At 44.7% G+C, this 24,500-nt stretch overlaps 1 protein-coding gene across 4 annotated transcripts in view; it reads left to right on the top strand.

Annotated features, from left to right (window-relative positions):
• Nucleotides 1-24,500, top strand: part of FARS2 (phenylalanyl-tRNA synthetase 2, mitochondrial) — a 618,373-nt gene that overhangs the window by 547,278 nt on the left and 46,595 nt on the right. Inside the window, exon 10 of one of the 4 annotated variants that reach the window (XM_019830296.3) lies at nucleotides 12,688-12,936. The exons of the other annotated variants lie outside the window; for them this stretch is intronic. Within the exon in view, the coding sequence (XP_019685855.1) occupies nucleotides 12,688-12,724 (37 nt within the window). The 3' untranslated portion in view covers nucleotides 12,725-12,936. Of the gene's footprint in view, nucleotides 1-12,687; nucleotides 12,937-24,500 lie in introns of those variants that run through there. 4 annotated transcript variants of the gene reach the window in all.

The following is a 24,500-nucleotide window of genomic DNA, read 5'->3' as shown; positions in this document are numbered from 1 at the left end:
CGCCTCGGGGCTGGCTGGCTCTGATGCAGTTACGCTGTGCTATTCCAGTCAGGGCCCAGGCCCCAGGTTACCTGTTTGCTGGGCCAGCCCCCCACCCCCACCCCCAGAAGGCTCTGAATGGTGTTTGCCAGTGACTCCACTTGGGACGGGCTAGTCTAATTCCTGGAGTTTAATGCTGTGTGGGGGCCTCAGGGCTTGAAAAATACTGTTTAATAGGGTCACTTAAAGCTCATTCTCAAGATAATGAAGATAACACAGACAGTTCACCAAGGTGGTTAGGAGCTTGGGCTTTGGAATCAGGCAGATGCAAGTTGAAATGTGGGATCCTTGAGCACAATGCCTCTTAGCCTCACAGACCCACAGCTGTAGGATGAGATGTGAAATTGTCATAAGGATTAAGTGACACAGTGCATGGAAAAGCAGCTAGCATTAGAGCTGGTAAGCAGGCACAGAAAGAAAATGAAGAAAGAAAGAAAGAAAGAAAGAAAGAAAGAAAGAAAGAAAGAAAGAAAGAAAGAAAGAAAAAGAAAGGAAATCTGGGTGTAGTTTCAGAGAGGACCACAATCCCAACTGAAGGGATTGTGAGGTCTGTGAAGTTTCTGGGGGAAAAAATATGGCACTTGGAGGTATCCAGGAAAATCTAGATCCAAAGAACCCTTAGTGATCATTTGTCCAGTAGCCCCATTTTAGAGATGAATTGCTGAGACCCAGAGAAGTAAAATGACTTGCTGTATTATATGGATGATTTCAACTATCAGATGTCAGAATACCCAATCTAGACTGGCTTACACAATTATCTCAGAGAACGAGAAGCCTGCAGGGGACAGCTGATTCAGTGCTCTGATGCTGTCACTGAGACCTCAGGCTCTTCTCATCTTTGTGCTCTATCAACTGCAGCATGTGGACCATGTCTTCCCCTCATGGTTGCAATATGGCTGCAAGTGCATCAACAAACATGTCTCCATACAACCTCCAAAAGCAAGAATGAAGATGGCAAAGCATCTCAGTTTCTTTTCACAAATTTATTTTTATCATAAAGTATTTCTTAGCCTTCCTTCAAACCTCATCAGCCAGGATTAGTTCACATGCCCACACTCCAGCATCTCAAGGCAAGTGGGAAAGGAAGTATCTAGCATTTCCAGCCTCTGTTGTAGGAAAAAGGCTCTGCCAGAAAAAATAAGTGGAGTGGGGAATGTTATTTTATAGGAAGCCAACAGTGTCTCCCAGACTGGCCCAATGTCATGCAGCTACTTGGCAGTCAGAAACTACAGGGACTAGTTAAGCTGAAACTTGGAGTCCAAACTGAACAGAGTGTGTAGAAGCTAGTCCAGGCAGGATGAGGCTGTGGAGGGCAGCCTGGGTGTGCTAGATACTGAAGCCACTCGACTAACAACTCCACTTCCCACAGGGCTCACCCCTCATGACCTTTCTGCCAGGGTGTTTGTCAGTGAGGGTGGCCAACATCCCTTTGTGGATTAATCAGTCAAGGACGTCAGTATTCATGACATGAAAGATGGCCCTCCAGAGCTGACGCTTTATGAAGTGTGTTTACTCACAGCCCATGCCTTTTCTTCTAGCGCTTTTAAGCTCTTTACAAATGTTCATTTATTTATGTCCATAACTCATGGTGAGGTAGATGGCAAATATTCTTTCCAGTGATGAGAGCATTCAGTATGGAGACAAAGTGGAAGAACTTGTTCAAAACCACAGAGAAAACAGTGTTCTGATTCACAGGGGCTTACCATATTTGTTGTCAGGGACTGCATATCACCAGAAATCAAAATGCTAAACCCTTGGTCACTTTCTGAGGTTTAATGTCGAGATTGCAATTGTGGTTGATCCAAAGGCTTGGAGGTGGGAAGCAGCTGGGCCCAGGTGGGGGGCTTCATGTGGCTTTTGGTGGCAGGGCCCTGGGTTTTTTTAAAAATATATTTTATTGTCAAATTGGCTTCCATACAACACCCAATGCTCATCCCAACAAGTGCCCTCCTCAATGCCCATCACCCACTTTCCCCTCTTCCCCACCCCCCATCAACCCTCAGTTTGTTCTCAGTTTTTCAGAGTCTCTTATGGTTTGCCTTCCTCCCTCTCTGTTTGTAACTTTTTTCCCCCTTCCCTGCCCCCATGGACTTCTGTTAAGTTTCTCAAGATCCACATATGAGTGAAAACATATGGTATCTGTCTTTCTCTGACCGACTTATTTCACTTAGCATAATACCCTCTAGTTCCATCCACGTTGCTGCAAATGGCAAGATTTCATTCTTTCTCATTGTCAAGTAGTATTTCATTGTATATATAAACCACATCTTCTTTATCCATTCATCTGTTGATGGACAGTTAGGCTCTGTCCATAATTTGGCTATTATTGAAAGTGCTGCTATAAACATTGGGGTACATGTGCCCCTATGCATCAGCACTCCTGTATCCCTTGAGTATTTTCTTAGCAGGGCTATTGCTGGGTCATAGGGTAGATCTATTTGTAATTTTTTGAGGAACCTCCATACTGTTTTCCAGAGCGGCTGCACCAGTTTGCATTCCCACCAACAGTGCAAGAGCATTCCCGTTTCTCCACATCCTCTCCAGCATCAATAGCCTCCTGATTTGTTCATGTTAGCCACTCTGACTGGCGTGAGGTGGTATCTGAGTGTGGTTTTGATTTGTATTTCCCTGATGAGGAGTGATGTTGAGAATCTTTTCATGTGTCTGTTGGCCATCTGGATGTCTTCTTTAGAAAAGTGTCTATTCAAGACTTCTGCACATTTCTTCACTGGATTATTTGTTTTTCAGGTGTGGAGTTTGATGACTTTTTTTATAGCTTTTGGGTACTAACCCTTTGTCTGATATGTCATTTGCAAATATCTTCTCCCATTCCATAGGTTGCCTTTTAGTTTTGTTGATTGTTTCCTTGGCAGTGCAGAAGCTTTTTATCTTGATGAGGCCCCAATAGTTCATTTTTGCTTTTAATTTCCTTGCCTTTGGAGGGCCATGGTCTTAAGAAGGATGGTGAGAGATGCACTGGAGAGCTCTGGTGACATGACTGCAGGCTAAGAGCAAGAGAACACATCCATGACCTGGGAAGATGGCCAGGGAAGCAGGTGGGCATGAACACAAGGAGCCAGGCAGTGATCCTTGTGGGACACAGCAGAGGGGTGGAGAGGGTTGACATAGAAGGGAGATGGGAAAGAGAGATAAAGTCCCTGGGCTGAGAACAGTGGGGAGGATACTGCAGGGGAGGGGTCTGGAGAGAGACGGTGGTGTCCTTTGCCTGCAGGTTTTCTCTGCTGGATCTATTGTCTCTGACCACACTGAGATCCTGGGGGAAGCTGAGCTCCATGTCTGGCTTCTTTGGGAGGCCAGACCATGCTGTGGCACCTAGAAGAAATGAACTCTCTCACTCTTCATTGCCTCATTCCTTGTCAAGGTCAGAACCACAGTAGCCCAGAAAGCCGCTCCTTACGTTAGAGAGTTGGAAACTGAAGTCTTCATAGATTCCGTCACTTCCATGAGGCTTGACTGTTGGTGGTACAACGGAGGCCAAACCCAGAGCTACAGGCCTAGCCTCAGACATCTTCCTACCAGGCCAATGCTTTCACCATTTTTTTTTTTTACTACCAAGAAACTCATTTGTTACTTTTTTCCCCCCAGGACCCCATGTTTTAAGAGATTTTTATCTACCAAACAACTGCATTTATCAAGTAATAATTTATTCATTTTCCCATTTTTAAATTAAGCAAAAATATACATAACTGCCAGCCAGAGTCTGCTGGTCAGCAGGAGATAACCCTTATTACCACCCTAGGTTGATTTAATTCCTTCCAAAAGCAAAGAAACTTGACATTTTAGATAGCCTGAATAGCCTCATTGTGGGAATGTGGAGTTTTCCATTAAGCTTTGTGAAATATTCAGAACAGCTCCTAGACTCCTGCCACTAAATCATGGAGACCCTGGCCTCCAGGGACCCCCTAGTGGGAACCACTGCACCATATCATGCAGGAAGTAAGACACAAAGGGAATCTCATTGTCCCAGAGTCTTGCCACTACACTGTTACAGGGTTTGTGGCCTGGATCAAGCACCTACCAGCCAGGAGCCTGGACAGATGACTCAATCTCCCTGAGCCTCAGTTTTCCCATCAGTGAGATGGGAATGAGGCATTAGTCAGAGTTCTTAGTAACAAGCAGCAGAAAAAAAAAAACATATTCATATCAAGGAGGGGAAAAAAGTGGTATTAAAAAGATGCTGAGGGAAAAAGTGGGACTGCTCCCCTGTAAGTTAAAACCATATGACCCAGCAATTCCATTCCCAGGTATAAACCCCAAAGAACTGAACACAGGTGTTCAAACACTTCTACATGACTATTCACAACAGCTCTACTCACAACAGCCAAGAGTTAGAAACAATCTAAATGTCTATCAGTGGATGAATGAATAAACAAACATACAACAGAATATTATTCAGCCATAAAAAGGAATGAAGTTCTGATAACATGCTACAACATGGGTGAACCCTGGAAACATTGTGTTTATTGACAGAAGCCAGACACGAAAGATCCCATAACGATTCCATTCATGTGAAGTATCCAATGGGCAGATCCATAGGGACAGAATTCAGATTAGTGGTTGCCAGGGGCTGGGGTGTGGACAGGTGAGGAGTGGAAAGAAATTGCTTAGTGGGTATAGGGTTTCCATCAGAGGCGATAAAGAAATTCTAGAACTAGATGGTGGTGATGGTTGTAATAACACCGAGAAAGTGCTTGATGCCACTACAATTGAAAATGGTTTTCGGTGCTTGGGTGACTCAGTTGGTTAAGCGTCTGACTCTTGATTTTGGTTCAGGTCATGATCTCACGTTTGTGAGATCCTCACTGGGCATGGGGTCTGCTTAAGATTCTCTCTCCCTCTGCTCTTACTCTGCTTATGAACTCTCTCTCTTTCTTTCTCTCTTTTTCTAAAAAAAAAAATGGTTTTGATAGTAAACTTTATGTGTATTTTACCACAATAAAAAAAGAGTACATACAGAGGTGTGGCAGGGGTGGGGGGAGGTGCTGGGTGAAAGGCAAAGAGTGTGGGAACCACACCTCTAACCTCACTGTGAGGACCCACCACCGCACAGACACTGCCCTTTTGCCCAGAGTCTCTGTCTCCTGCAGCCACTCTGGCCTCGGGTCCCTGAGACTCCAGGCTGGTGCATCTGACTGGGGGACTGGGTCACAGGCCCCATGACACTGCAAGGAAGACTGAGGTAGACAGGTTCTGGCATCCTCACATTCTCTTGTGGGACGAGTCAGGCCACATAGACACAACAGGGGGAACTTCTCCCAGACTTGGGAAAGCAGTGAAAGGTGATTCAGAAGGACAAGTGCACAGAGCTCTTGTCTACTTCAGACGCAACAGAGCATATAGAGCCTGGCGTGTGGGGAATGCGCCAGAAATGCTGGCCCTCCTTTCCTCCCTCCTGTGAGATACGGGCTAAAGCAACCTTTCCCTTCCCTCTTCATCCTTCTCTGAATACTCTCTCACACCCCACCACCCACAAATTCATTATTCAGACACAATTGTTCTTCACCTTTCCTATCTAGAGGTTTCTACCCTTTGAACAATATGACAATAGCTGCTGGTCATTTATCTAGTGGACACCAATCCCTGCTGCTGGCTTTCTGTGATTAGCTTTGCAGTTGAACACAGGGGCCTGGCTACTTAAAAGCCAAATAACAGTGAGCTGGTGCCTGGAAGTGGGGCCGGCTGAGGGCAACCAGATGCTGGGAGACAAAACCCTTGCCTGCTGTTTGGGCACAGTCCCAACCTTGCCGATTCCCCGCTCAAGTAGGGAAGAAACAACACATGGGATGGAAAGTCTTGCCTCAGATCTCTAATACAGACTTTTCAAGAGGGAAATGGAAGCAAAAGAGATGGATAGGATCAGAATTAGGTTTTTAAATGTTTTTCTACTGATATAATTTTAAACTTCCATAAAAGTTGCAAAAATAGTACAAGGAACTCCTGTATACCTTTCCTCAGATTTACTACTTGTTCCCATGGATCCCATTGGCTTTATCATCCTCTCTCCCCCATATGGTTCCGTCTTGCTATAAATATCCAGCAGATATTTCTCAAGAACAGGGACCATCTTTTGTATAACCACAGCCTAATTGTACAAATCTGGAAATTCCACATGGATAAATATTATTGCCTAATCTTCTGTCCATATTCAAAATTCATCAATTGTGCCAATAAGGTCCATTGAAGCTATTTGGGGGTTTTCAAAATGTTGGTTTCTAGATTAATTCCACTGTAGTTGGAAGAACATGCTCCCCAAGAGCTCAACTTTTGACATCTCCTAAGTCTTCTTTTTTAAAAACTTTAATTACAGTATAGTTAACATACAATGTATACTGAGTTTAGGTGTATAATATATTGATTCAACAATTCTGTACATCATTCAGTGCTCATCATAGGAAATGTATTCTTTTTTTTTTCCTTCTCCCCCACCCCGGGAAATGTACTCTTAATCCCCTTAACCTATTTCATCCAGTTTGTTTTCTACAGTTAAGAGTCTATTTTTTTGGTTTGTCTCTTTTTTCTTTGTTAGTTTGTTTTATTTCTTAAATTCCACCTTTATGTGAAATCATACAGTATTTGTCTTTCTCTGATTGACTTAGCATTATACCCTCTATCCATGTCATTGCAAATGGCAAGATTTCATTCTTTTTATGGCTGAATAATATTCCATTGTGTATATATTTCTCTGTGTGTGTGTGTGTGTGTGTGTGTGTGTATCATATACCATACTTCTTCATCCATTCATCTATTGATAGACACTGGGCTGTTTCCATAATTTGGCTGTGGTAAAAATAATGCTGCAATAAACATGGGGGTGCATATAACTTTTCAGATTAGCATTTTCACAGTCTTTGGGGGAGGTACCCAGTAGTGGAATTACCGGATGATACGGTAGTTCTATTTTAATTTTTTGAGGAACCTCCATACTGTTTTCCACATTGGCTGCACCATCCTGTCTTCTCCTTTATGCCCGCCCTTCCCCGCCCCCACCCTATACTCCACGCCTCCTCCTCCCAGGTTCTCTGGATTCTTTTCCATGCAAGCTCAGTTCAGAGGACAGCCATGGACCTGGGGGCAGTTTATATGCAGATGTCAGGGTTCCCCTCACTGGCTTCCTCCTATCTGGCATTTCTCCCTTTGTTTTCTAGCAGCTCAGGCAGCCCTTCTCCCTGCTCTGAGGGAGTAGGCAATAAGACTGGGTTTTCTGCCTCAACTCCAGCTATTCTGCCTGCCAACCAGGGAGTGTCCTGCTGAGAGCCAGACAAATGCCCATTCTACCCAGAGGCAGTGCCCTTCCAGTTTCTGCCTGTTTCTATCCACTCTCCAGCATGTTCACATAGTTGGGTTTTTTTTTAATCTTTCCAGAGTTTATACATCAGTACACACACACACACACACACACACACACACACACAGTTAGTAATACATCTCGTTTATGCCATTCCATATGTATACTATCACTCTGAATGGGACAAACTTGACCCCAACATGATGACTTCCAATTTCAGTGGGGTTTCATCTGATTTACTTATTTACTTACCTGATGAAATGATTTTAATCTTTCCTTAACATTAGATGAAGAGCTCATTTTGGGACTTAATGTAAATAATGAAAGAATTCAGTGAGGCAAAAGTAAACACATATGAAATAAACTGGATGCCGTATGCTTAAACCTACAAAAACATGGGCCAGTAATTCACTTACATCTAAGTGTGCAAAGGAGGAGACACTGCTGAAAAATTTCAGCTTGTATTTCATAAAAACAGTTTTGAAATATTTGACATAGTTTAGTAATCTTCTAGAAGACAGCCCACCTAGTTTGGATGGTATATTAGATTTCACAGGTGGCTAGGACAGAGTACCATAAACTGGGTGGCTAAAATAAGAGTTCTGGAGGCTGGTTGGTTCCTTCTGAGGCCTCTCTCCCTGGCTTGTACGTGGTCGTCTTCTCCCTGTGTCTTCACACAATCTTCCCTCAGTGTGGTTATGTGTCAGCATTCTGATCCCCTCTTCTTATGAAGACACCAGTCAGATTGGATTAGGGCCCATCCCAATGACCTCATTTTACCTTCATTACCTCTTTAGAGACCCTATCTCCACATACAGTCAGCTGAGGTACTAAAGGTTAGGATTCATATTAATTTGGGGGGGGGGATACAATTCAGTCCCTGACAGATAGAAAGTCTCCTGAGCCTCCTACCTTTGGTGTATTGACTCATATTTTACCTCAGAAAGAGTGAGGAGTGGACTTGATCTTAAGAAGAGTGGGATCCAGGCCCTAGAGAGCCAGATACACTCTGACAATAAACCCATTCAGAGGCCCAGGAGACCCTAGAGCGGGCCCCTCAATCCTTGTGTAGGTGATACTTGTACCCCAAGGAGGAGAGAGATGGGACCAGCACCTGACAGGAGTGGAGGTTGGACTGGAGATCACCTCAGTACGTACCTCCCTGGACTGACTTGTTCTTAATCTGACCGACATCTACTTTACTCTTTTCTTTTCTAATTAAAAAATATTAGCAATTATGGACATGGTAACTAATCGAATGGCACAAAAAAACCTTACAGTGGAAACACCCTATATTCCATTATTTTAATCACTCACTGACAAATATTTATAACTTGGCTGCCCTCCCTTTCTTCATCACACTTGCCTGGCAAAACCCCTCGCCTGCTCGTCGGCATCTCTCCACCTACTCTGTACACACGCCCAAACAACTTTCTGTTCCTGGAAGAAAAGGCCAACCAGTACAGACAAGCATCACTCGAAATTCATGACCATAGACCCCATGCACCCCTCAGCACTGCCAGATTCTACTACACATTGTCAGTCAGCATTCTTCCCTATCCTACATAGTCATTTTACACCTTATCTCTCCTGAAGCCTCCAACACCCTCTTCCCCCTACATGCACTCGGGACCTAACCTCAATTCCCAATTAACTTGGAACATGGAAACAATGAGAAGAGAGATCTTGAAGCTCCCAGTGCCTTGTCTGCCCCCCATGCATGTCAGCACCCATACCCCTGCTAGTTGTGTAGACCAGTTGTGCACACGACTACCCAAGGACTTCGCCTATTCAAAGACCTCACCCAGCCCTTGTCCCCTCTGTCCTGTTATCTGTTGAATAAGCCTGATGTAACCACATTTGAAACTGTTTAACCTGAAAAGAGCAAGGCCATACTTTGAAGCCATGAGAATTTCTTGAGGATATCTCTCACCACTTCTGGTGGGGTATGCTAGGGAATCCCAGAGATGAGCAGGGGATCCCAGAGACCAGACATCCATAAAACAACCACTTTCAGCAAAATCTATTGCCTACCTGCAAAGCCTTTTAGTTACAAGCTGGAAAAAAAAAGAATTTTTTATGCTTAATTTTATTCCTACTGACCTTTTTCAATGGAAATAAAATATAGAAATTCTTTGCAGTTGGACTGAAGATATATAAAATTCCTCAAATATCACTTTGGATGCATTCTTTTTTTTAAGAATCATTTTTTTTTAAGTTTATTTATTTAAGAGAGAGAAGTAGGGGTAGGGGCAGAGAGAGAGGGAGGAGAAAATCCTAAGCAGGATCCACACTGTCAGCACCGAGCCTGATGTGGACCTCAAACTCACGAACTATGAGATCCTGATCTAAGCTGAAACCAAGAGTCAGATGCTCAACTGACTGAGCCATCCAGGTGCCCCACTTTGGATGCATTTCAAGTTCTCAGAACTCATGGTTGACAGTGGACTATGGAACAAGATCACCTGCCCACAGCCCACACAATGTCAATGTCATGTGACCCCCCCTTCCCACTTTGTGACACAGAATATAAGGACATTCAGTCCTACTTTCAAGCTAACATAAAAGATATGTGTTTCTCTGCTCAAACCAGCCTGAATTTGGCTGTGGCAAGGTGGACATACAGGAGCTGTTTGGAGCAGACAAGACCCTGGGACCCATCAGGAAGACTAGGCTCTTGGTTTGTACATGAGTGTCATGTGGAATAGGTGACTAAAGGGGTTCTCTGAAAGTCAATTTCAACCCAAGGTTAAATTAGGTCATTTAACAAATTGTGGTTGAGAGTGAACACAAGCCAGGCATGGTCATAGGTATGTAAAGATGACAGCAAACAAGAATGACATGGCTCTACCTTCACGGCACTTACATTCTAGTGGGAAGGAAACACAAAGACAGATAAGCAGACACATAAATATATAACAATCAGATGAGGCCAAGAAGGGGGGCTTGGGCCAATCTCATAAGGCTTTGCAGTCAGGTGAGGAGCCTGGTTTAAAATCTCAGAGAAATGAAAAGCTCTTCGAAGGTCTGAGCAGGAGAGAGCCATGATCTCATTTATCCTATAACAAGTTTGCTTTTGCTGCCTTGTATAGAATGGATTTCAGGGGGCCAAACTAGAATTGGGAGACCAGCTAGAGGTTTCAGGTGTATAGGTTGGAGATCATAGTACCTGGGACTAGGGTAGGGAGAGAGGGAGACAGAGAGGGAGAGAGAAGGGATTCAAGATGGATTGCTTGGATGCAAAGAACAGGGGGAGGGGTGGCATCAGGGATGGCCCCTGGGTTTCATGGCTCAAGCAGCTGGGTGGCTGGTAGAGAAAACCAGAAGTATACATGTTTGGGGAGTATGAGAGGTGTCCAAGAGAAACTGTACCGGACAGACTTAAACCAGCAGGGGAACTTTATTCAAGACTATTGCAGTGGTGGAGAGGGGTTAAATTCAACTCCAATACAATAGGGTAACTGGTGATTTACATCTGATAGGCAGGGCAAGGGGGTCAGTTTGTGGAAAATTATTAAGAGGAACTTGATTAGGTGTCAAGGGTAGGAGAATTCTTGCTGAATGGGTTGGAAGACTTCTTGCTATTCTGGGCTCACAAACCAAGGGCAACCAGCCAAGGCCAAGGAAGTTGAGAAGAAAGTTCAGAGGAGCCTAACTACAATTTGGTAAAGGAGGGGATCCTTGTCAGTGGGAAGGACTAAGTGTTCTGTTTGACCTGTGTCAAGTTTAAGATGTCCAAGAAGAGATGTCAGGTGTGTAGCCCAGTAGGTAAATCTAGAGGTCAGAGCAGAGGTCTAGGCTGGTTATGGAAATTCCATCACTATAAAGCCACAACCTTCACTGAGCTCTCAGACCTGTGATGTAGAGTCTGATAGGCCAATCCCAGCTGGCACTTCTAAACCCTGCATGGGATAGTTAAGCACTGAACAGGTCTTAGTGTCCCCATTCCAGAGGGAACAGAACCCAGTTATTCTCCTCCCTTGCACTCAGGGTCCTTATCACTTGAAGACAGGGGAAGGCTTAATGAGGACTTGCCACTCATAAAGAAAAAATGAAAGAAAATACTCATGCTCCCTAGTGTTGACTGAAAATATTTCTATTGTAATAACACTTAAATATGTATAACATAAAACTAAATACAAATGCTTTATGCTTATAGCATATTATATAGTGATCAACGCAGAGTAAACTGAAGAAGTGAAAACAGGGTCCTCTCTCTCTCCACCCACAATTGACCCCAGTTTGAGGAACACTAGGGAAATGAATTCTAACATCCCTTCTGTCTTAACATGAAATGGTTTTTGGAGCCTGCAGTTGAGGAAACAGGGGCCATCATTGATGTGACAATAGAGGTCCAAAGGTAGCATGAGAGACAGCGTTAAATAAAATGAATAGATAAGAAAAATAAGCATTTTGCCTAAAAAAAAAAAAAAAACAGAAACAAAACAGGAATAAGGAGAATAACAAATCTATTGCTCAGGTGAAAAGAGATCTTCTTGCAAATTTGAAAAAGTTCAGCTTTTAATTTTTCTTGACTTACTTGGCCCCATACTGGTGAGAGGTCTTTTAAAATAACTATGATATTGGTTTATATTTGGAGAAGTTAAGAATGCTATTCATTTTATTAATTACAAAAGCGAGGGGAAATCATGCCTGAAGTCACCCATCTAAAACAACAACAAATACTCTTGTGCATTCTTTTCTAGTCCTTTGTCCTGTGCATATATATATATATATAACCAACTAATGTATAATGTTGTAGTCTTTTCAAGTTTAGGATTGTGAGATGTATTTTATTCTGTTTCCACATAGTTATAATTTGTTGACTGCATAATTGCATATTTCTCATATATATACTACAAGGTATATAATCCTCCTCCTATTCTGTATATGTAAGTTGCTATCTGTCACTCTTATAAAAAATGCTGCAGTGAACATCTTCAGGCATACAGCCTTTTCCATCTTGTGGATTAGTTCATTTCACTAGATTCTGGGTCAAAGGGTACTATTTTACATCAAAAAAATATTTCTGATGATCTAAACAGAGACTTGAGAACAACATAGGGGAAAAAAGGCAGATTTGCCACTGACACTAATGAGCGAAGTTGAAATCCTGAGGGAGAAGCAGGGGCTGTGTCGCCAGGCAGAGATGGTCCTCTGAACATGGGGGTGTTTGGTGCTCATCTTTCTAAACCTTGCTTGATGCCTCCAGGCAAAGAGGGCAAGAGCTGAGCAGCAAGATCAATTCAGACGCGCTCTGTTCCGATCTGCCAGGGGCAGGAGCTACAGACTGCACAGGCGCTAGTTACCAAGGCGACCTCCACATGTCCCCTCTTTTCCAGGTTAACAGTTCTGAATCTGTGCTGGATGGTTGGATAGAATTAGTTCAAAAAAAGAGAGAAAAAAGAAAGTGGCTTTAAAAGACAGTCTGTTAACCCGAAGAACCAGCGCCAAGCACAACGCAGAGAACCTTCTGGTCCGTTCCTTTTTCTGTATGACTTCATGGTTTGATCTTTCCTCTGAGGTGAATTTATTTCCATTTTTCTTTAATAAAATAGAACCACCAGAGTGTTCCATTGCATCTAATTACATTCAGCCTGTGGAGTTTCAAATGTCCCTGCCACACGGACTCACAGGGGTCCCAACAGGAAACACACTGGAGGCATAATAGTATGATTATCATGGTCATGGAGAAACTGAAGGGTCTCAAACACACATGCCCGATCCCCCGCAAGACCCCACTGCTGCCCGACTCATTACTTGTGGGGATTCTCAGGGCCTGAGAATATGTTGCTCCCGGCTGTTCACGGAAAGTTCTAGAGCCTCTACCACCCTGCTCCTCACTGGATTTTCCACGTCCCCACTGGCTTTTCACAGCCTGAAAAGCCTCGCAGAGCCTGAGAGCTGGATCTCTAGGTGGGTCACTACTGGTCCTTGGGTGTGAGTTTGCAGGATGGGAATTCGGGGCTCTGCTGCTTTCCCCCAGGTGACTTGTCTGCATCTTGCAGCCACAAACCAGCCACAGCCTAGTTTGGCTCTGGACTAATGACACACAGAATGACAGGATTCACCACTTAACAAGGTGTGGCAAGTGTGACTCGTGGCCCACAGCCTGACTGTGCAAAAATATATATCACGTCACATTTTCTATGATGCATTCCTAATTCTGAATCTCCACTCAGGCAGCTAAAAAGTGTAACTGGGCTTGTTCCCGGGGCCTCTCCCCTCCCCGGCTTCAGGGTTGAGCAAAATGCTGACTGGCCCAGGGGTGTCTGTCTGGCACCCGGGGGCCTGCACGCCCAGGCTGCTGTGGACAGGACCATGGACAGCATCTGGCTGCTGCTGGTCCTGTGCCATGCCAGGGGCAAAGAAACCCCGTGTGTCTCCCTATGGGCCTATCGGGCTGGACACCCACTGTGGCTCTTCCCTTTCTGGGGTTTATTCTCCTCTCTGAGATGCACGCCTGGCTTTGTCAATGGCAGATGTGCCAAGGGCATTTCTTTTAATCCTGCGTGGTTCTTTCTTCCTTTGCATTTCTTCAGGGTGCTCTGAATTCCCTTTTCCCAAGTAATTAGGGTTTCCCACAAAATAATAAAAATCAGAAGGGAATTACTCTGGTGGTGGACACTACTGCACGCTCCCCCTACAGCATGAAGCACAATCGTTGCCAATTTGTTTAAAGGGGAGAGAGTAAAAGAGGCAGACCCTGGAAGCCCACTCCCCTCCCCCTCCCCCAGTTTCTCAAAATAGACTCCACTACATTAGCTCCCTTGCAAGTCCCTATGTCCTCAGAAAGAAGACGTACTTATTGAAGTGTTCTGTCATCTCTCAGTGAGATGGGATGTGTCTCTTTCACAGGTTGAGTCCCCCAGCATTAACAACCTCTACCTGCCAAGCAGCACCTGGCCATGTAGGTGACACTTTCTCCAGCTGCCCTGGAGGTGGCAAGGTGAGCGTAGTAGACACCAGGTGGGATTTTGACTCTTGCAGCAAATGGCCTAGAGACTCAGTGAAGGGACAGGAGGAGAAGCAGGTACCCTGGCAATGGACCCAGCTGGGAGGAGAGGGACCTCGATGTGGCAGCTGTCATTTTACTCTGTTCCCAAACTAGAGAATGAACATCAGCCAGGGGCCTGGAGCGGGGTGGAGCATGTCTCTGAGGAGGAGGTGTGCACCGTGGGAGGTGTGATTGGAACAGTCCCAAAGGAGTTGGTTATACTGCGCCCCCCTCCCCAGATTATACAAGGCTCTTGGAGGATTATCCTGACCCTGGGAACGGCCACCTGGCACCTGCAACCGCAGGCATCTGTGTTAAAGTTTCAAACCAAATCCAGTGATCTATAAAAATAAAAATACATTGTAACCAAGTTGTGTTTCACCTAAGAATCCAAAGATGGTTTCACAATAAAAAATTTTCTTGGATAATGCACCACACTGAAATAGAAGAGAAGGCTTATTCTAAAATGTTCATAGCAGCATTCTTTGAATTCCAAAACAACCAAACCAAACCAAACCAAACCAAAACAAAACAAAACAAAAACGAGTCATTTACAATGATCATCAGCAGAACAATGGATAGATCAGTTGTGATATAATTATATAAGGAAGTACTAGGCAGTAGTGAAAATGCATGAGCTGGTGTTCTATATATTAACATGCCTGAATATAAAAAAATGTAATGTTGAGTTCAGAAAAGCAAGTGCATAAGAATACAGGTATGGAGATTCATTTACAATAAAGATTACATGAAAAAAACAATACCATGTGGCATGTAGAGATGCATGCATATGTAGTAACAGTGTAAAGAAAAGTGTGGTGATGGGGCGCCTGGGTGGTTCAGTTGGTTGAGTGTCTGACTTCGGCTCAGGTCATGATCTCACGGTTTGTGAATTCGAACCCTGCATCAGGCTCTGTGCTGACAGCTCAGAGCCTGGAACCTGCTTCAGATTCTGTGTCTCCCTCTCTCTCTGCTCCTCCCCTGCTCACATGCTGTCTCTCTCTCTCAAAAATAAAGATTAAAAAAAAAAGAAAAAAAAAGAAAAGTGTGGTGATTATAAGGTCTGACTTCATGGTAGTATTTTCCTGTTAAATATTTCACAATATTTTCAGAGTGCCTCGGTGGCTGAATAGATTTCGGCTGAGGGCTTGATCTCATGGTTCATGGGATGGAGCTCTGCACTGGGCTCTGTGCTGGCAGTGCAGAGCTTGCTTGAGATTCTCACTCTCTCCCTTTCTCTCTGCCCCTCCCCTGCTTGAGTTTTTTCTTTCTCTCTCTCTCTCTCTCTCTCTCCTCTCTCTCTCTCTCTAAATAAATAAATAAACATTAAAAAATTTCACAATATTTTCACATAAATTTTGAATTAGCCATGCAATGAAAAGCAAAAAGGAAGCATTAAGGGGAGCTACTATCTGAATTAACTTTTGATCTTAGAAGAATCAGTAGGAGTCTTGGTAGAAAAGAGAATGCCATCAGAGAATTCATAAGGCTGAACATATACATTAGACTTCAGGGGGAAAGAAAAGCATATAAAAATATGTAAGAATTTTATATAAGGATATATAAAAATATGTTAAAAAGAAGGAGTACATGAAGAATTACATTGAGAAGATCAAATTTAAACTCTGAATAGTCAAATCCAAGGGGAGTAAAACCCATCCAGCCAGCCCACGCACAGTCCCTCCCAAGGCCACAGAAGACATCCCTGTTGACCCTAAGGGGATCTGGGCTGAGCTCAGATTTTACAGGGCTCTTTCCAGAAGATGGAGGCAGGGTCGTTGTCAAAAGAGGTTGAAAAAAAAAAAATCAGAACCTATAGGGATAAAGGGAAAGCCCAGAGGAAGCTGACAATTGGGAAAAACTGGAGCCCCAGAAGTCCCTGCAGAATAGAGAGACACAGTGAGGCCCCAGATGCCTGCTTACAGACGCTGAGGGGTCTGCTTACTTCTGGTGGGGCCTGGGGAGAAACTCTAGTAGGACAGGGAGCAGAGACTTTTGGGCGCCTGCCAGAGAGAATATGGGACCAGGGAGCAGCTTTCAGGGGATTCAGACACCAGGCCAGGTGACTGAGTCAGAGGCACATATCACAGACCACTGTCATCTCCATAACTGGGGACCAAGAGGCAGGCAAGCTGGTGGCTGGTAAGCATCATTGCATTTCAGAAAAGGGAGGGAAAAGGATTTCAGAACCTTAGAGCAATTTCCTGCAAAACCCATCCTCCCTCCCACCTTTTCTTTTTCTTCTTCTTTTTTAAAAATAGAGTTTATTTTTTAAGAAGTTTTAGGTTCACAGCAAAGTTGAAAGGAAAGTACAGAGATTTCCTGTATGCCCCCTCCCCCCACATACATGCAGCCTTCCCCACCATCAACACCCCCACCAGAGTGGGACATTTGTTACAGTCGATGAATCTACACTGACACGTGAAAAACACCCGAAGTCCATAGTTTCCCTTAGATTAGGGTTTATTCTTGGAATTGTACCTTCTGTGGGTTTCCACAAATTGCCATCATTGCAGTGTCCTACAGAGTATTTCCACTGCCCTAGAACTCCCTTGTGTTCCACCTGTTCATCCTCCTCTCCTCGAAACCCATGGCAACCACCCACCTTTTTACTCTCTCCATTGTTTTGCCTCTTCCAGGATGTCACAGAGTTGGAATCATCCAGTGTGTAGTCTTTCCAGATTGGCTTCTTTCACTTAGTGATATGCATTTGGTTTCCTTTGTGTCTTTTTGTGGCTTGATAGCTCATTTCTTTTTAGCACTGAATAATATCCCATTGTCTGCATATACCAGAATTCATTTATCCATTCAGTTACTGAAGGACGTCTTGACTGCTTCCAAGTTTTGTCACTTACAAATAAAGCTGCTATAAACATCTATGTGCAGAATTTGGTATGGACATCAGTTTTACACTCTCCTGGGTATATTAAGGATTCCTGTGCTCTCTTTTCCCTCCTTCCTCCCCCCCCCCTCCTTTTATTAGTGCTTCCTGGATCTAGAAAGCCATAGGGACTGACCGTGCCCCTCTGTGCTTTCCTCTCATTGCCTTGCATTGTTAGTTGGCTTCCATACAACACATCTTGACTCCCTCACTGCAGATCAGGTGTTACTTCTCCTCATATCCCAGTGTCTAGAATAGTACTAGTCATGAAATACTGTTTCAGAATACTTGTTAAATGAATGAACGAATAAATGAATGAATAAACAATTCTTCAGGGGAAAATGCTGCCCATGCTCCCTAAAAGGTTCATCATGATGAACCGCATGATCAGGACTGAGACCAGCCTTCCTTTGTGTTCTGAGCCCTGTGGAGGTGCCTGGGTGTGGGGAGCTGGAGGCTGTGACTTATATTAAGTGTTCTCCACCAAGGAGTGCAAGCCACATTGTAGGTCAGATCCAGTGGAAGAAGGCCTCCCAAGCCGTCAGAGTACATGGCCCAGGAGTGCAATTTCATCCCAAGAGGACGCCACGAACAGATCTCAGCCAAATGCATACCACTTCAGAAAGACAGCAAAGGTGGCAGTGTGGGGACAAGATTGGAGGAAACACTGAAGATCTGAGGCCACACAGGCAGTGGCCAAAACTCAGGCAGGTGATGGGCTTGCCAAAGAAGGCTGGTACCGTGAACATGAGAGGTGGGGATGCACTCGAGACATGCTTTAGGGGCGGGGCTGTGGGGCGTGGTGCTGAGCGACGTGGAGTCAGAGTGACAGATGGGACATGGCACTGGTTTGGGCAGCGTGCTGGGGTGGAGGTCGGGGGGCGGTATCGCGGTCAGTTCTGGACATTTTAGGTGCTGGTTTGGGCAGCGTGCTGGGGTGGGGGGCGGTATCGAGGTCAGTTCTGGACATTTTAGGCGCTGGTTTAGGCAGCCTGCTGGGGTGGGGGGCGGTATCGAGGTCAGTTCTGGACATTTTAAGCTCTATGGGTCTGTAGGACATTAACAGAGTGTAGTTAATTTTGTGTGTGGGGGGGTGTGCTTGACTGGGCCATGGGATATCCAGATCTTGGGTCTAACATCATTCTAGGTGTGTCTGAGGGTGTTTCTGGATAGGATTAACCTATGAATGATATAGTAGATTGAGTAGATTACTCTTCTTAACGTGGGTGGGCTTCATCCAATCCACTGAAGACCTGAATAGAGCAAAAAGGCTGAATAAGAGGTCAGGTTCCTGCCTGACTGAGCTGGAGCATCAGTCTTCTCCTGTCCTCCAAGCAAAAATCCTACCACTGGCTCTCTCCTGTCTCCACCCTGCCAGCTACAGATCTTGGGACTTCTCCACGGCAATTATTGTGTAAGCCAACTCATTATAATGTCTCTCTCTCTCTCCCTCCCTATACACACACACACACACACACACACACACACACACACACAGTGAGAGAGAGAGAGAGAGAGAGAGACAATAGAGAGATATTTTATATATATGTATATATAGGCAAGGTGGAGTGGTGGGCAGGCCAAAGAAGGATGGGCATTTGCAAAAGACAAGAGGCCAAGGAGGAGCCTGGTATGCTGGAAAAATTGGAGCCCAGGAAGATGGCCAAGGTGTGGTTGGGGAGGTGGTAGGGGTGGGACCAACCATGCAGTATCTGCCATGGTACTGGCACTTAATGTCCCCCCCTTAAATGGTAACAGAATTGATAAAAGGTGAAGGTGATGATGGGATGTCTCCATGGATGACCACAGAAGCATAATCTTTCTGGATTTCTATCTGGAAAGGGAATTAGCCTGGATATAGTTTATATTTTTTAACATGTTAACATTATTATATCTTTTTGGATATCCAGCATTCAAAGCAGACCTCTGCCTTGATGGGTCCTCAGGAGCCTCAGTGCATTCAACTCTCTTTCATTTTCTTTTCTTTTTTGTGAGAGACAGATTGAGACAGAGAGAGAGAGCACACATGCGCATGTGTATGAGGGGAGGGGCAGAGGGAGAGGGAGGGAGATAATCTTAAGCAGGCTCCACGCTGAGCACAGAGCCCAATGCAGGGCTCAATCTCACCACTATGAGATCATGACCTGAGCCAAAATCAAGAGTTGGAGCCACCCAGGCACCCCAACTGTCTTTCATTTTCTATATTCTGATGTTTTTGACATCTTCAGGACGTGCTGACCCTGGAGGAACTGCCCCTCCCAGGGTTAGTTAACTCCTGGAGATAGCACTCTCCCCTTCAGAGTTCACCTTTCAAATACAAACAAACCAATCCAGGAACACCCCAACGACACCCTCCATGGGCTTTTTCACTGCCGGCCACTGTCCACATGCCCTAATCACCCCAGAGCCAGGTACCAGACTACTAGGGAGAGCCCGTATATCCCAGAGCTGAATTATTTAAAATAGCCAATCTGAAGCCTGCCCACCTTGATTTGCAAGTTCCAGCCCAAGGAAACCACAATAAAGACTCTGGCCCATACTTTTCTCCCACTTGTTCTACTTCCTGACCAATGCTGGTGCTTCCCATGTGGCCCTGCCTGGGGCGCAGAGGAAGGAGTTGCACCTATTTCTACTTCCCATGAGTCTGAGCTCACCCCCCTCCCCACCTAGAAACCTGGGTCTTCACTGGGGCAGAGCTGGTGGGGTACCCTACCTTTGCTACACAGACCCAAGTTCATCCTTTAGGTCATGTTCTCTCCCTGTCTTCAGACAGGCAGACAGACACATAGACTGATTAATAGAACAGATTTATTCATTCACTCACTGAATATAACAGATTTATTCATTCACTCACTCTGTCATTCATTCATTCATTCATTCATTCATTCATCCACACATCCATTCGATGTATTTATTCATCAATCATTATAATAGAAAGTCAAGGGGAAATGTATAGAGGCTTTGCCACTTTCACTACCTCAGGAAATTTCCTTAACTTTCTAGCTTATTCTACTCATCTGCTTAAAAACTATATTAATATCTGCAAGAAGATCTATATAAAGTAACTGACACTTGGTAGATGCCCCATGATGGTTCTTATTAATATTGGTATGTAGGTGCCAGACCCAGGAATACATAGATGGATTAACCCCACACTTTATTCTCAGGAAACTTATGTTCTGTTAAGTCTCATGTCTCTCTCTAGCAGAAATTGTGGGAAAAGGTGGGTCTTAGAGAGAGGAGTAATGGGATCTTCCTGGAGTCCAGCACTCCCGGAGCTGCCTGTGGACTTACCATACAAAGCACCCAAGTCCTGAAAGCACTGGGCCAGGGTGAGTGGGGGGTGAACCCAGAACCAGGGCTCAGTCCAATCCACTCAGACACCTGTTCCTCCCAGGCAGTACCCCCAGCTCTTCCCACCCTGGGGAGACCTGGGCTAGCATCCTAGGGCTGGGGGAGAGCACTGAGTTTGGCCACTGGTCAAACAGCCATGGGCCGGTGACTGGTGCCTGCAGAAGGCAGACCCTAATGCATGCCAGGGAGATGCTTGAACCATGTCTGGAAGCCCATGGAACTGAGATAGATGAGAATGCAGGCATCACTGCTTGCCGTGCTCTAAATGAGCAAATGTTTGGGAACGAGGGTGCCAGAACAAAACTGCCTGCACTGTTGTCCCAGCCCCTTTTCAGCTCAAGTCACACATGTGCTAAGAGGCTTTTGGCTCCAGGCGGCTGGTAGACATCGCTGACAGATTTGGGATCTGATAAGAGACTGTTGATTTCATTCGTGTGTGCGATGTCGGAGATGAATTTTAACAGTTAAAACGGGGAAAGGAAAAAAAAAGAGAGAGAGAGAGAGAGAGAAAGCCCAAGAGCGTTTGCCAGGATTGCAACACTGGCTGTTTCTTCCATTGGATTTCTTGAAACTGCTAACTCCCCAAGTCGGGGGAGCCTATTTATAAGGGCATTAGTGTTGTGTGCCTTCTGGGGAGCCAAGAGGTGTTTGTAGAGCAGAGGCAAAGGGAGCTGTCTGTGGGGATGGCTGGTCCTCTGGCACTGTGAGCGCCCCTCCCCTGTGGGTCACTCTCTCCTCCTGCTCGTGCACTCAGTCTCCTGGGCAGACCAGGGACAGTCAAGGCCAGCACGACTCCCTTCTGAGGGTGGCAGCCTCAGACAATTCTTTAGGGCTTGCAACACCATGAGATTCTACCACAATGGTCTACTCCAGAATAAGAGTTTAAAAATTATTATTAATAATATTCCTTTGCAAAAAGAAACAAAGTTCCCTTTCTCAGGGAACTCCAATGAGAAAATATTTTTTTTTAATTTAACATCAAAGGATTAGTTGTTTTGGAAGCTACTAAAACAGGAATCATGCAACCCAAAAGAATGATTGCATCTGTGACGTGAGTGATGGACACAAATGGCCTGTATAACCAATTGCTCCGTGTCTGGACTTCTCTGTAAGCTGCATTTGGTTAAGCACTAACCCCATTTTCCCCCAAAAGGCCAGCGCCCATCAGGCAGATAACCATCACTTATACTCATAAAGAGCAATAAGATTTCAAAGGTTTTCACCCCACTTGATCCTTACAACCTACCAGGATAGTAGGCACCACAGACATTTGCACTGGCTTAGAGATGGCGAAATTAAAATCTAAGTAAATAAAAGCACAGGGTGGTAAATGGAAGGTCTCTTGACTCCAGGCCTGAAGCTCTTTCCCACTATATCCCAATGTTATCCCCGCAGTAGGAAACAGCCCAGGTTTCCTTCAAGAGTGAATGCCACTTCCACACATGCTGTGGCCTATATCCCAGGGCCCTGCTGGTGTCTCAAAGGACATTGGTGACAGCTGGACTGGGAAACATCCCAGAACTCCTTGCCCTGTGCCCTATGTAGGGGCCCTAGACTGAAGCATGCTGTGTATAGAATTCATACCCACAAGGCACACCATCCTGGGCCTGTGAGGTGGGTCACACCCTCTTGGGACACAGCCACTGGGCTGATAAGAGAGTGGCCACAGCGCCTCAGGGCCCACATGCCCGACCTCTCTTCCAGAGGTGGGCGCTGGTGCAGGTCTGGCCATAATAGGCAGGACCTACCAAGCCTCCTGCACACTGGCAGAAGCTGGGTCAGCTGGAGACCACTGGCCATCCCTACCTCAAGCCCCTTTTGCAGAGCTGCCCCCTGAAACAGTCATGGAGGAGGGGATGGAGGGGAAGGGCCCCCTGCTCAACCCTGGGCTCCTCACTCTTCCCTTTACCTACTCTCTCTTATCAAATCCTGTTCCCAGGAAGAGGTATAAAAAGCTGTGATGGGTGCCTAGCTATTCATATTTTGTACATAGAAATTCCCAGAAACTCCTGGGAGGAGAGGGTGAATTTCTGGGTGCAGAATTCGAGATAATACTGACGTGGGGGTGGCTAATTTAACTGAGGTATTCTCAATGTCTTTGAAACTTCTCAGAAGTCTATGCTGAGGGCTGGTCGAGCCTGATCTTAAGGATTAGCTGGGGGAAATTGTACCTCAGCACTTCCCTCAAAAGACATGTCAGCCAAGGATGGACATTTCATTTCTGTCAATACATACCTGACTCAAATCTTTAAAACTTGATCACTCTTGGGACACCTGAGTGGCTCAGTCAGCTAAACACCTAACTCTTGGTTTCATCTCAGGTCCTGATCCCAGGGTCGTGGGATCGAGCCCTGTGTCCAGCTCCACACTGAGCATAGAGCCTGCTTGAGTTTCTCTCTCTCTCTCTCTCTCTCTCTCTGCCCCTCCCCTCATTCTCTCTCTAAAAATAAAAAAATTTAAAAAAATGTATCACTCTTCTGTTTTACTAATGAAAATTTCAATATGGTGAATCATGTGTGTGAGAAGACTTGCCCATGTTAAATTAGGCAATTTTTAAGAAAGGTTTGATTTTTTAAGAGACATTTTAGGTGTATAGCAAAGTTGAGTGATGAAGAATACAGAGATTTCCTGTAAACCCCCTGGTCCACACATGCATAGCCTCCCCCATCATCAACATCTCCTCCAGAGTGAGACATTTGTTACAATGGATGAACCCACAATGACACATCATAATCACCCAAAGTGTATAGTTTACACTAGGGTTCACTCCTGGTGTTGTACATTCTGTGGGGTTGGACAAATGCATAATGACATGTTTCCATCATTATGGTATCACACAGTGTAGTTTCACTGCCCTAAAACTCCTCTGTGCTCTGCCTTTTCAGTCCTCTGTCCTCCAAGCCCTAATAACCATTGTTCTTTTTTATTGTCTCCATAGATTATGGACAGTGGTTTTGCTTTCTCTAGAGTGTCATAGAGTTGGAGTCATACAGCATGTAGCCTGTTAAGATCGCTTCTTTCACTTAGAAATATGCATTTAAGATTCCTCTGTGTCTTTTCATGACATGATAACTTATTTCCTTTTAATGCTGGGTAATATTCCATTGTCTGGATGTACCAGAGTTTATTTACGCATTCACCTCCTGAAGATACTGAGGGTCATCTTGGTTGTTTCCAAATTTTGGCACTTATGAATAAAGTTGTTGCAAATATCCACATGCAGGTTTTTGCTTAGACATAAGCTTTCAACTCCTTTGGGTAAGTACCAAGGTGTGAGATTGGTGGAAGTTGTGCTATTGTTGTTTTGGGTAAGTGGTCCTCAACCCTGGTTGCCCATCATGATTATCTGGTTAGCATTTAAAAAACATTTTCTAAATTGTAGTATGAACACTAAACATGAGACCTACCATTAACAAATCTCTAAGTGTATAGTACAGCATTGTTGACTGTAGATAAGATGTTGTACAGACAATCTCTAGAGCTTATTAATCTTGCTTAACTGAAGACTTTATGCCTGTTGATTAATAACTCCTCATTTCCCCCTCCCCAGCCCCTGGCAGCCACCCTTCCACTCTTTGTTTCTGTGAACTTAACTATTTTAGACACCTCATGTATGTAGAATCATGCAGTCTTTGTCTTTCTGTGACCAGCCCATTCACTGAGCATAATGTTCTCAAGGTTCACCCATGTGGCAACATGTAATAGGATTTCCTTCTTTCTTAAGGCTGAATAGTGGACCATTGTGAGTACAGACCACATTTTCTTTGTCCATTCACCTATCAATGAACATTTAAGTTGTTTCCACACCTAGGCTATTGTGCATAATGCTGCTGTGAACATAAGAGTACTAATAATGCTGAGATCCTGATTTATCTTGAATTCTTTTGGATAAATACACAGAAATGAGACTTCTAAATCATATG

The sequence above is a fragment of the Felis catus genome, chromosome B2 (genome assembly GCF_018350175.1).
Source record: "Felis catus isolate Fca126 chromosome B2, F.catus_Fca126_mat1.0, whole genome shotgun sequence".
NCBI lineage: Eukaryota > Metazoa > Chordata > Mammalia > Carnivora > Felidae > Felis > Felis catus.
Note: the sequence above shows the minus strand (reverse complement) of the source record. Positions and strands in the feature narration are given on the sequence as shown.